Source organism: Lineus longissimus, chromosome 5 (genome assembly GCF_910592395.1).
Source record: "Lineus longissimus chromosome 5, tnLinLong1.2, whole genome shotgun sequence".
NCBI classification, from domain to species: Eukaryota; Metazoa; Nemertea; class Pilidiophora; order Heteronemertea; family Lineidae; genus Lineus; species Lineus longissimus.
The window spans coordinates 18826440-18840613 of NC_088312.1; the positions used below are offsets into that span (position 1 = coordinate 18826440).

The 14174-nt window shown below is 40.2% G+C and overlaps 1 protein-coding gene across 2 annotated transcripts; it reads left to right on the forward strand.

Moving 5' to 3' along the window:
• The first annotated feature begins 1978 nt into the window (after positions 1-1978).
• LOC135488218 (GDP-L-fucose synthase-like) lies at positions 1979-11124 on the forward strand. Of its 2 annotated transcripts, none has more exons than XM_064772721.1 (10): positions 1979-2052; positions 3451-3590; positions 4259-4373; positions 4808-4936; positions 5990-6063; positions 7519-7652; positions 8072-8203; positions 8519-8598; positions 8914-9013; positions 9369-11124. In XM_064772721.1, exons 2-10 carry the CDS (start codon positions 3451-3453, stop codon positions 9422-9424), a joined length of 960 nt encoding a protein of 319 aa, XP_064628791.1. In that variant the 5' UTR covers positions 1979-2052; the 3' UTR covers positions 9425-11124. The 2 variants fall into 2 exon arrangements, with proteins under 2 accessions (XP_064628791.1, XP_064628790.1); XM_064772720.1 differs by lacking the exon at positions 1979-2052 and adding an exon at positions 3015-3060.
• Positions 11125-14174: the final 3050 nt, after the last annotated feature.

Consider the following 14174-nt stretch of genomic DNA (forward strand, 5'->3'; position numbering starts at 1 on the left):
ATTTTTTCCAGTGTTTTAACTGGGAGTTTTGAACAGCCTGGTTGAAACCTAAGGCTGAAATAAGCTTCCATTGATAAATGTTAGCACATTCGAGTTCCCCTCGGGTAATAGATTACTGTAGAACGGAAAATCTTCGCGGCAGAATATTTTCGCGAATTAAAATATTTTTCTAATGAAATTTAAATTGTCTGGTAATAAGGCCTGCCCAATAGAGCACACAAAGATGGGTATTTATTACTAGTAATTATGCAATAGTCATTCAAGAGGTGTGGAATTTGTGTTTGTTAGGGGTAATTATCACACGTGCTAATTGACAAGACTTTTCTTGAAATTGATATTTAGATGAGGTGTTTGTAAAGGTCGATTATGTTTACATGTACATGTGGCGGATGTGTTCCCAAACTTCTTTGAGGGTAGTATATTTTAGGAGATATCATGTGGAAATTTCAAGCGGTCATTTACTTTTGACCAAGGTGTGCACTATGCAAAAATACCACAACACAGAGCAAACGCCTACGTGCGTGAACCTGTTTCGCGTCAAGTTGTTCAAACTTGTATGATCATGCATCGCCTCAATAGACATAGGCCTACCTCAATCTGACTTATTATACCATCCTCGGCACCCAGTGGTTTTCCATATGCTCCAGCTCTCGCTATTACAATTATTATTTGTATGGGACGTAGGAGTATCAAAAACCTGAAGCTCAGGATGTATTATACAGACGGTTGACATGCTGTTCTATAGAGGAAAACAAATGCAAATTCTCAAAAAAATCTTCTTAGTCTTGTTATAGTCGTCTGATAGATCATTTCATCTATTGATTTCTTTGACATATTTGACATCACACATACCAAGCATGACGGATATATGCCAACATGAAATTATCTTCATTGTAACAAAAATAGTCACCGCGTTCACATTCACAAATCATAAACTTTAATACAAGTCGTGTATTTCAAAAAGTTTAATAACAGAACGTATTCATCGTTTATGGCTCCACATAAAACCGGTCGATATATACATGCTATTAGTATTATCTCCAGTCATAAAGGCTGTCAACGGGAAATGAGAGGAATGACCTCTTATCTGTTCTCGAATACAACAGACCATTCTACTGGATGTCTCACTGGAATGAACGAAATGATAAAGATTTAAGAACGATCTAAAAGAATGAGTTATCAAAACAGGAGTAAACATCCATGGATGGAAAAATACCAAGACACTGTAAATGATTTTGAAAACAAATCATCATGACAGCCATAGTAGCTTGACGAAGCCGATAATGTCTGCTTAAAATAGACATTCGTCTGGGTGTGGTAAAAAACGAGGTTTTCGCTGCAGATTATTTTCGCGAACGTGACCTACTCGCGAAAATAACCTTCACGCGAAATTTTTCTGTTTTACAGTATGTAGCCAACCCGGTAGCCAATGAGCTGCATAAGAAGTAATCACCAATTTATTTATTTTACCACGTTTAGCCTTGTGCCACGACTGGATCTCTTTAAACTGTAACCTTGATTCTAGGTAGTTACAACATACGCAAATGGACTAAGAAAATTCAGCGACTTCCAGCACGCAAATTAACAGCCTCGAGTTCGTACATCGATTACATTACATGTACTGATTTCTATCTGTATCCAGTGGTGAGAAGACTTTGACATGGTGTACCTGACATGTGTCATTGCTGGAATGGTGGGATGAGTTCGTTAGGGGATTTTGTTCCATGCCAGACACCATTTCGTGCCAAGCTCAGTCATCAATGAATGCTCCCTATTCCGCTGAAAGCTTTGGTCCATATCCGCGCAGCAGAGGGTCTAGGAGGCCTCGTTTATTTATTGGAGGCGAGCCGTGTATACAGTAGATGTACTGCCAATACCGAGTTCGCTGGTATTCCTTGGCTCGAGGTTGCCCATCTGGTGAGAAACACGTGACCCGACACCGGAAGCTTACGCCCCCAAATCGAGTTCGTGTCGAAATTAAAAAATTGAAATCAGCGCCTCTAGTGTCTAGATTGGACGAGTGCAGCAACTAAACGATTTAAAAAAGGAAAGGTAATTTTTTCCTATTTAAACCATTATCCTAGTGATTCATTTTTTTAAATTAGGTATTCAGAGAAGAGTTTATGTCCGACAGATTCAACGTAAAGTGTTGACATTGTTTAGGAGCTTTTATAAATTCATTCGGGCTGGCATTTTACCATCATTAAATTAATGATTATAGGCCTACATGTAATATCATAGACATAGGCTACATTAGTTACATGATTACATGCATACAATGGCTGTGCATTGAGTGACTGAGGTCACCCTTACTAAAAAAAACACATTGGCTAGGGTACTGTAGTGTATTCTGTAAGGTATTCGTAGGATATTGCTAGTGCTACAGTACCCTAGCCAAGGGTAGGCCTAATTTTTTTTAATAGGGAATTGTCCCACAGGACAGGCCTGGTTAGGCCTAGGGTGTGTTTTTTGTGTATTATATGGTATGGAGGCTTTGGTCTTTGTTTACCCATATCTTGACCCAACCTCTGACCTGTGTGCAGTGTATAGGCCCTTTCCCTTTGCCAGATAACAAACTACCCTTACATGTAATAGGTTTTGGAACGAGTTTAGAATCCCCGATCACACCCCAAAAAAAGTTCATCGGTTGACTAACCAAGCACCACTGTTCAATGGATAACGAGTTTAGAATCCCCAATCACACCCCAAAAAAAGGTCATCGGTTGACTAACCAAGCACCACTGTTCAATGGATTTATAGTTGAATGCGATCAAACTACGTCATTTCCGATCGGGGATTCTAAAGTTTAGCCTAGGTTTTTATGGTCATTGACGCCAGACAATGCCTCTGGAGCAATTGTCTAGCACCTTTTACCGTGAAGATCTATTGGGCTGACCCTACTGGTGTATCTGGCAAAGGGCCTATGACCTGGTGAATCACTGATTGTGACAGCAGTTTTGTACAGGCAGATTTATAAATGAATAGGCCTACACCACAAGTACCTGTAAGTCGGCAAGCACGGGATCCTTTGTTAAGATGTTCCTTGTTTCCCAACTCAAGGTGGTGTATGCCTATCAGCCAAGGGGTCTACCTTTATTTAGTCGCTACCATTTACTAAGATTCTAGTTGCAACTATAAGTATAATCTTTCTCTCAAAATTTTGTCTTTGGATTCGTTTGTCCTTGGGCTACCAAACCACGCTAAGTATCTTTCCTCGGGTAAACCGTGGAAGAAGTGATTGGCTTTACTTCACATGGCCTTTTCGACTTGGACGAACCAGGGCCAGAAATAAACAAATGCTCTGAACTTGTCAGAATGCCCAAGGAAACTTCTGACAATGCCACAAACCACTGTGACCCTTTGTTCCAGGTGAAACGCCCCGACTGGTCAGCGCCTGAACAAACTTCTACGAAATGGTCGTCCATTAACGCTTTTCTTTCTACTCTACAGATGTCCTCAGAAAAGAAGGTGATCTTGGTGACAGGAGGGACCGGTCTTGTTGGCAGGGGGATAGAACATGTGGTCAACCATGGGGAGAAGAGAGAAGATGAACAGTGGGTGTTCGTCTCGTCCAAAGATGCTAATCTACTGTAAGTTGTCTCGGTCTCATAAATTATTCAACTGTAGGAAAAACACCATGACCACTCATTGAGGCCTGTTTTACAAGGCCTAAGCGTTGACTAAAACATGCACTTGATTGGGAACAACGTTTACAAAGACGTCGCGTCACGTCATGTTACAGTAATGTAAGGCCGTCCGAGCCGGAATGCATCGGGACGTAATCCTCGACCAAGGCAAAGATTGAAACCTGGGCTACAATTTTGGCACCTTATGGCTTTGCATTAAAAAGTTGACTCCGTATTTGAATTTTCATGTCTTTGAATGTCCTATGTCAAATGCCAGGTATATCAAAAGTGAAGTTTGATGCAAGTTTCAGGGAGCAAGGTCTGAACTACAGTGTTCTCCACAAGGCCGTTTGTCAGGGTGTCCCGAACATTGTAAAGGGTTTCTATTGGGCCACCCTACCTTCAATTGCAGGCCACCCTAACTTGTGTTGCAGACGACCCTACCTTGTGTTGACACTGGCAAAACTTTTTGAGAAAACCCTATGGAGAACTCTGATACAATGTGTCTTTACTTGTTGCAAAGGTAAACTGTTAGGGCCTCCTGTTATCTTCAGGCTCGTGTAGTTCATTTAGGCGTTTAAGACGGCCTTTGAAGGGGGTATAATTTTGATTTATTTTGACATTTATTTCAGTGATAAGGAGAGTACGAAGGCAATGTTTGAGAAGTACAATCCAACCCATGTGATACACTTAGGAGCTATGGTGGGAGGACTGTTCAAGAATCTCAAATTTAACCTAGACTTTTTGGTGAGTATCAGAGTTGCATCAGACCCGATCCAACTCATGACTCTGGACAATGTAGGGAGAAAACCTATGAGACCTTCCGCATGAACTTGGTGTAGTAAAGAGCAAATTAAGATTGTTAAGAGCAAATTGAAAAGATACAACGTGCTTCAGATAGAGGCTTAAAGTGGGACTTTAGGGAGGAGCAGAGCTGTTTTTGGCAATCTTTGGGTGACTAATATGTACAGTTAAGGGCACTAGGTCACAGTAGATTCACCACTTTTAAGTACAACAGTGAATAGTTTTGACATACTTTAAGATAGGAGAGACTCCAGTCCAATTGGCAACGTCTTTGTGTAACTTTATCTGGCCTACTTAGCCGCTGTCAATAGAGTCCCTTTAAGAAACCTTCATGTTTTTCGTGTGGTAAATGAACTTTTAACTTTTGTTTTTTTCAGAGAAGCAATATGTTAATAAACGACAACGTCCTTAGCATTTGTCACGAGAAGAAAGTTAAGAAAGTTGTTTCCTGCCTGTCCACGTGTATCTTCCCCGATAAGACTACTTATCCTATCGATGAGACTATGGTAAGGGTTAAAAAAACGTCAAAGAATGAGTATGGGCGTTTATTACCGCAAATTAAGACAAACCAAAGCAAAGACACTTGTGTAGCATATCAAGGACACGTAGATTGATACTCCTATGTGTGCCACATCAAAGACATCTGGACCATACACCACGTCAAAGATAACGATGCGAAGTCAACAGGCGGCGCCACTGTAGATTGCTGGCGGCCGTATGCCTGTTGACGTTGTTGTTATTTGCCACCTCTCTCCTATGGAAAGCCGTTTGCTTCAAAAAGTCGAAAAGATTTTTTTCTAGTCGAAATGATTTTTTTCTAGTCAAGATATTTTTTTTCAAGTCAAGAAAAAAAATTTGAAATTAAATTTTTTTTTCAAGTCGAGATATTTATTTTTCTTCTCATTTAACTTATTGAAGTTGAATCAATTAATAAAAATTTCACTGCGAGAAAAAAATGATTATAAAAATTAAAATAGTCGCTTATATCAACAAAAACCTATAGTTGTCGAAATCGTTTTTACTTTTCCCAAGACGGTGGCACCACCTGTTGACTTCGCATCGTTATCTTTGATGTGGTGTATGGTCCAGATGTCTTTGATGTGGCACACATAGGAGTATCAATCTACGTGTTCTTGATATGCTACACAAGTGTCTTTGCTATGGTTTGTCTTTATTTGCGGTAATAACCGCCCATAAATGAGCCCTCATTAGAACAGGATTGACCGTAAATGAATAGAATTCTTAGGAAGTCAGTTATGAGTATGGAGTCCACTATAGGCTATTGTCCACCTGTGTGGGATCTATAACTTGAATCTAGGTAATACCTTTCCCCTTTCACTTGTCCTGGCATAGACACTCCGGTACAAGGGACCATGGCTTTTCGTCTTATCCGACAGACCTTCGAATATTTATACATTGTACGTGTTGTGTAGTTCCTTGAAAGCCACGCTGTTTCATCAAGAAAAAACAATCCTGGATTCTTCCCGAGATCTAGAAAACTAGTATTTATTAATTCTTGATCTGTTGCATATTTGTATATAGAGACATTTTCTCTTCAGGTGCACAACGGTCCTCCACATGACTCCAATTTTGGTTACGCCTATGCAAAAAGAATGGTCGATGTACAAAATAGGTATGCCAATAAACCAACTTGATTTCTTCATATATGGAGACAAGTTGTAATTACTTGATCAGTTTGACAGAAATGTTGAATCCAGAAATTTTGGAAACGGGGCACCGTCCCACCCAGTGTGTGATCTTGGAAACGACGGTATCTCGGGACCCTCCCACAGAAATATTTTGAAATTCGAGTTTCAAATATGCTTTTTTCAAGGACCTGAGGGATAAAATCAGTAGGTCTCTGCGTCTAGGAGAGAGGTGCCCAGAATATCAGTACTCTCGGCTCTAACTCAAGTGGGACTGCATGCCTCATGTGCCACTCCGCCTGACACAGCATATCTCATAGTTGAAATTCACAAGGTGTCATTCCATGTTATTTGCAAAGATCATTTTCCATGCCTTCTCTAAAGGAGCTCTATAGGCAGGAGCTAGCTAGGGGTCTGATTGGTAATCTTAAGGGTTGACCACAGACGCCACAATTTTGCGTGGGACTTGAAATCGTAAAGCTCCTTTAAATTGAAGTGAATTCCAATTTCAACGGAAACTGGCCCCCACCCTCAAAAAGGTATTGGCTTCGTTTTGAAAGAGTTCTAAGAGCTTTAGGATTTCATATTCTAGTCAAGAAGATGGTGGTGCCTATGGTCAACCCAAACGGTGACTAGTATGCACAGTCATGGGGGAGGGGGGGTGGGGTTGTGTTGTAATAGTTCCGATGTACTTGAAGATAGGAGAGACAATTGGTAACTTTGTGTATCTGAAGATCTGTTATGTTGCTGGTTCCTGTCTCCGTTAACGTTTTAGCATGAACAGTACATTAGAACAAAATACATTGGATATTTTCCTTTGTTTGATGTATTTGACCGCATGCACCATACAGATGAAAAAGTACGGCTGTTGGGCACATTCATCCAACACAGACAGCCTGCACCATTGATTTGCAACATCTTGAATTTGATTCAAAAGTATGGATCTGGTCTAAACTTTGTTTTACCCATCTGCTGCCCCTCAAATGAACGAAAATAGATGACGTGGAGTCTGGAAGATGATCTGTAGGTAGTGAGAGGGAAAAAAATGGCTGAACCTAGCAATCAATACTTTTTAATGTTGTGGACGAATTTTCTGAGTTGATGTAGTGCCATAGTTAGATGATTGAGCCTGCTTAGGTGTACACATTGACACACAAGGCTCTGATTCATAAATTCTGCTTTAAAGGGGTACGCTGTTCGTTCACAGATTTCAGGTTCTGGGAGCCAGCTTTCTGCGCTGAGAATACTTATGTAGGCCCTATTTAGGCCTCGAGCTAGACTTTCTTGATGGGGAGTCAATCCAAAGTTCTGCAACAGATTTTTAAGGTAACAGTTTCAAAACTGAGGGTCCTTGGCCCTGTTTCATGCTTCAAAAGGCACTTTTGGGGGGTTATCTTTAATCCTGTATTCAGAGCTGATGATTTTGCTTTTCTGTATTCTAGGGGCTATCGTCAACAGTATGGCTGCAACTTCACATCTGTGATACCGACCAATGTATTTGGGCCACACGATAACTTCAATATAGATGACGGACATGTCTTGCCTGGACTCATGCATAAAGTTTACATGGCTAAGCGTAAGTTTATCAAAATCCGACTAGCATTTTAAATATTGTTCTGATCTTCAACTACATGTAGCTTGAATGAAAACGCTAATATGGTCTGTTGATGATAACATAGTTAAGTGACCCTGTGACAGGGCGTGAAAGATATGAAAGTATTGTTTATGGCGAGAGCCACACAATACTTCTTACAATATGTGCGAAAGTGTGGAAATGATAAGTTTGCAAAGGTTAACCCTTTATGGGTCAAGATGGAGCAATGGAGCAACATAGCTCATTGAGTATAATTAAAACCATTCGCCTGCCATTCAGTACATTCATGAAGATTCAATCTAAAGACCAAGTTGAAGATCAAGTTTTGAAGTACTTCTGATGGGGTTTAATTCCTATGGATTATTAAGACTGATGTTACTTTCTTGTCCTTTTCTTTCCAGGGGACAACACACCATTCACTGTGTGGGGGTCCGGGTCCCCTCGTCGCCAGTTCATCTATTCGTTAGATCTTGCCAAACTCTTTCTTTGGGTGTTACGAGAATATGAAGAAGTTGACCCAATTATTCTGTCAGGTAAGTTGAAAATTGTTTGCCAACAATTTTGCTGTTCTTAAAGTATATCTAACGGGTTATACTGAAGAAATAGTCCAGGTGTATAACTTACATGTTATACTGAAGAACTTACAGGTCATACTGAAGAACTTACAGGTTATACTGAAGAACTTACAGGTTATACTGAAAAACTTACAGGTTATACTATAGAAATGACTTCTGTGTGTTATAACTTGACTTCATGTCCATTAGAACAGTAGTATCATGATACCGGACACATTTACTTTGTGTTTCAACTTATTTGGTAAAATGATTAAGATAGTCTTTTTCTTTCAGTTGGTGAGGAGGATGAGATCTCAATAAAGAAGGCAGCTGAGCTGGTTGTCGAAGCCATGGATTTCAAGGGAGAAGTTATTGTATCCTTTCAGACAGTATTATCTTTAAGTCGAACCTGTTGGCTCAATCGCGAACAGGTTATGGCAAATTTATGGGACATTTCGGCGGTAAATGCACCGCTTTTCACTTACATGTAATTGACTAGACGTACTATAAAGTCTTTCTTTGGCCGAAACTGGTGCAACTTGGAACTGTGGTTATGTGTTTACTCATGCCTGAGGCAAATGAAAACATAAAATATTGAGATGGGCACCCAAGGTGCGGTCAAGGAGGCTTTTGGAATTGAAGATTTTGTGTGTCAAACTTAGTTAGTTGTTGTCCTTAACCCACTACAGTATGACACAAGCAAAGCAGATGGCCAGTTCAAAAAAACTGCCTGCAATGCCAAATTAAGAAAATATCTGCCAGATTTTAAGTTCACGCCCATTGAACAAGGTAAGAGAAAATGAACCATAGCCTGGGAATGAGGTTTTGGTATAACCATGGTCTGTGGAAGAGGTTTCCATCCAACCATTGGCCAGAAAATGAGGTTTCCATAAAACCATGGCCTGTGAATGAGGTTTCCATAAGACCATTACACCATTACCTGTAAATAAGGTTTCCAAAGAACCTTGGCCTGTGAGTGAGGGTTCCATAGAATAGAACCATGGCCTGTGAATGAGGTTTCAGCATTTTCTAGCCTTGTACATGTATCTTCGACATTTCTGAAACTTGTTGATGATTAGTTCAATTCTGTTGTGGAAGTTTAAATTTTCCAATTTCATTTGATTTATACATTTATATATTTCAGCCATCAAAGAGAGTTGCGATTGGTTTGTCCAGAACTACGATATTGTCAGGAAATAAGGATCGCTTAAGGAACTGAATCACATTCATATCGGAACAGCTGGGTTTTATAAGCTCTGACTAATCAGGACCAACATTCTATCTTTTAGTGACATTTTTAGTTCTCTGGAAGGCTTGTACGGATTCATGGATTTAAGAGAACTTTTTCTCTGGCAATATTTCCCCACAATTTCTTGTGGCGTGTCCACTGTTCACAATTCTGGAAATCAACACGCAGTTCTGAACGTGTTTCTTTAGATTTGGGTGTTGATTTTAAAGGGACCGCCGTTCGTCATTACTGGTGGTCCAGGAAAATAGAAATGCATTATACACAATGCTGTAGTGCAATTACTATGCATACAAATTTGCTGAAACTTGGTATTTATAGCTCTTGTGAATCTGTCAACACAATGGCAATGCTAAAATTTATTTGAGTACGTGTTTATGCAATTGGAAATTTTCAAATACAAATACTAATTTTAAACGGCATAGGCCTTTAGTTAGTTCGAGAGACCTGAGGATGCCTCTGGGAACGGTGGGCAAACGCTGTGAGAGAAAAAGTTACTGCAAATTGCAAAACTTTTGCTGGCATTTTGGCAGCAAGGTGAGGCCCAGAAATATTTTGAATAGGGGTATTAGAATCTCCGGATATGAGTCCAGGATAGGAACCGTAGCTCCAAAAACTATCCTTTGACAGCAATTGAAAAACCTTTATTGAAAAAGATTATTCGAATGTTAAAATCAGCTGGACTGATACATGTATGATTTCAGTATGACGATGCCGAATGACGTCAGAGGTCGTCTCTAAATAGACTCTAACATTTAGATTGGATGTAGTTAATTTGTTTTATGCCTAAATATGCTTATAGAGGGGCAAGGGTCGTAATGAATTTTTTTCTCCTGTTAATGGTGCCTGTGCTGGCTGGGCTTGGTAAGTGGTTTACTAGGAATCTAGGAAATGTTATATTTTATAAAGTGAACTCTGGACGCTTTCACACGAAGTGCACCCTAGGGTGTCTGCAGAGAATGCCTCGCTTTTGATTTGCGCTTTGGGGGTAGTGGGTTTATTCAGTAGAAGATCCAAATGCACAACACGAAAATTCCCGTGAGCTCCACGTCAATCTTACTCGGGAATTTATATTTGACCCGTCGGCTTTAAGCTGCGTATCATGTATATAGGTGACAACAGCCCTGATGAGTTATGTTATTCATGTATGTGCATGTTTATTTTAACATGTTTAAGAAATAATCGTTTATAATGTACTTTGGCCGTGTACGTTAACCCTTCAGATCCTGGAACATTTTTATGTGTTTCCCTGTATTTCCCTTGAGCATTTCATAAATTTTCACCCAAAAAGACCTTACAAAAGCTCCCCTGTACAGGACAGCTACTAAATTTCAATGATTATTTCATCAATAGATTCCTAAACCACCGAAAACCAACCTTAGTTTCATTGCTTAAGTAAAGATGGCGATGGTGTCGCTTGAGATTAGGTACGTACTGGTGGCTGGTCAGGGATATATAGACGAAAATCTGTGGCCGGATATCGGCCGGTTAGGATCTAAAGAGTTAGAGAGACAGAAACATCCTATATTGCATTTACATTATTTACATGATTAATAATACTGGTTAATGAATCATGTACATGTGTATTTGAAGAAGAAATGTTTGTAATGTATTTTGGCAATGTACTCAAAAGAGAGAATCATCCTATATCACAGAGTGTTTTCTATTGTGAATTTTTAATACTAGTCACTGGATTGGAAGTATAAATCAGTTCTTGAGGTCGAAGCAATCAAATTTTAACCACGTCACTGCAAGTCGTTCTGTGATGTTATTCTATTAACTATGTGCTGATTGAACTACCAGGTTATGTCAGGCTACTTAGGTCAAGTAGGTTACTTGATGTGACTTTTTGGCCAGCAGGATGGGTCTACTAAAGGCTGTACAGCCCAGATGTTGCCCCAGGGATGTGATGTGTGAATGGCGAATCGATAACCAGCTCTGGGAGGTCTTCAAGATGGACACATTCACGTCTCTAACTCAATGTGATGGACGAATTAATAGCCAATTCAGGGTGGCCTTCGGGACAATCACATTCATGCCCCCATCTGAAAGCGATGGGGGGGAATCAATATGAACTTCTGGGAGGTCTTCAGGACTGTCAAATCCCCGTCTCCATCTGAATTTGATGGGAGAAGCAAGTCTTCGAAGCGGTCACATTCATGTCTCTATGTGAATCCCCCGACTGTCTCGAAGACAAGAATTCCCAGAGCTGGTTATTGATCCACTCATCACATTCAGATAGAGACGTGATTGTGACCGTCCTGAAGACCTCCCAGAGCTGGTTAATGATCCACTTATCACATTCAAATAGAGACGTGATTGTGACCGTCCTGAAGACCTCCCAGAGCTGGTTATTGATCCACTCATCACATTCAGATAGAGACGTGATTGTGACCGTCCTGAAGACCTCCCAGAGCTGGTTAATGATCCACTTATCACATTCAAATAGAGACGTGATTGTGACCGTCCTGAAGACCTCCCAGAGCTGGTTATTGATCCACTCATCACATTCAGATAGAGACGTGATTGTGACCGTCCTGAAGACCTCCCAGAGCTGGTTAATGATCCACTCATCACATTCAGATAGAGACGTGATTGTGACCGTCCTGAAGACCTCCCAGAGCTGGTTAATGATCCACTCATCACATTCAGATAGAGACGTGATTGTGACCGTCCTGAAGACCTCCCAGAGCTGGTTAATGATCCACTCATCACATTCAGATAGAGACGTGATTGTGACCGTCCTGAATACCTCCCAGAGCTCGTTATTGATTCCCGGTCACATTCAGATAGAGACGTGATTGTGACCAACCTGAAGGCCTCCCAGAACTGGTGTTATTGTGCCAGCACCAAATTGAGATATAGAGCGTGAATGTGATCGTCTCGAAGACCTCCTAAAGCTGGTTATTGATTCGCCCATCGCATTCAGATAAAAAGCGTGACTGTGATGTTCATGAAGGGCGAATATTAAGGCAGCCAGCTCCGGGAGGTCTTCTGAACTGGCGCATTCACGTCGCTGTATGGATGTGACATGTGTGATCAGCGAATCAATAATCAGCCGTGTATTGACGTCTCTGTCCCAATGCGATGAGAGAGAGTTAATAACCGAATCTGTGAGGTCTTCGAGACTCATATTCGCGTGTCATATCTGAATGTGATGGCGAAGTCTTGTAGACCAGCCAGCTCCAGGACGTCGTTTGAAATGGTCACATCCACGTATCTACCTGACGCAAGTGTGATGGAAGAATCAACCAGCTCTTGGAAGTCTTCGAGACTGTCACGTACACATCTTTATCGGAATTCACCATCAAATTCAGAGGGAGATACACCTGCACCCCTGGCCTATACTCCGGACAATCCTTTCCACGTGATCTTATCCCGACATTCCTATTGTAACTTTGTCTTCAGGAGGCCATTTGGGATGATTGCAGGTTATAGGCCTAATGATACACTACGGAATCTCTCCATGCAACTGAGGAATGGTGAGGTTGATTTCTTTCAATACTATAAACAGGAGTCACAATCGACCCGTCTGACGGTGATGTCTATTATCAAAGGAACATTATGAAGTCAAGGTGCAGACGATGTCGCGAAAACTAGCTTGCTCAGACGATATTTTCCGATTTTGCAGACGATACATTGGTTTTGCAGACGATGTCTGGCTTTTATGCAGACAATGTCTAGACATGTACATATTATAGAATATATGTATTGTGGTGGTAGGAATCTAGGTAATTCTAAGCTATTTTAACAAAAGCCCTTACAGGCCTTTTTGTCTCAAATTAGCTTAGAAACCCCTAAGAACCAGACACCACAATACATATATTCTATCATTCATGAAATGGTCAGTGAAGCGTTGCAATGAAATGGTGAGGGAATACTAGAGTTCAATGGGTTATTTCATTAAAATAAATGGCCTTTTTACTGTCTTCATTAACCAAAATTCAAGGAAAAGATTCAAGTAAATTAAATGTATTATCCAATAGCAAATCAACATAAAAGTAAATTCACCTATGACTTCTTTAATTTAGAAGTAACTGTTAATACTAATAACTTCTTCCGCCTACAAGAAACTAAGATAACACCTGGGTTTTTGAGCCTGAAAAATAAGAAAGACTGTCTGCGACTGGAAAAGAATCCATTATCGTTTTACCAGAACCAATTTAACATGGCTGTTTGGTTTGCTACAACAGGTTGTGGTATTTCAATAGACGATCACTTGAATCACAGTGACCCATTGTTAAGGTCAATTTACAGGTTTCATGTTTACTATCAAATATTGAAGATCATGAAGAATCTAGAGATACCAATTCCAGGTGAAAATGATTTTAATGAGACAAACAATAACATTAACCGTAGGAAACTAGGAGGGTTATTGAGTGAATTTGGTTTAAAAGACGAGTACGATTTCTCGGTGTTTGAAAATAACGGTGGTTGGAGGTCATGGAATGTACCGGATTACAACCCGAACATAACTGATCCCGGATATTACATCAATGATTCTAAAATCAATTTCTTCCTCATGCAAGTTCATGAAAATAGAATGCCACCGATGTTCAGTAAAGACTGGGATGCTGGAATGGCTAATTTCAAATATCCAGATATTTTCATCAAGGATCATGTCAGGAGACACAAGAATGTATTTGATGTAATTACACAAAATGAATGTCAAACCTATCAACAATTCATGATATTTAAATCAAA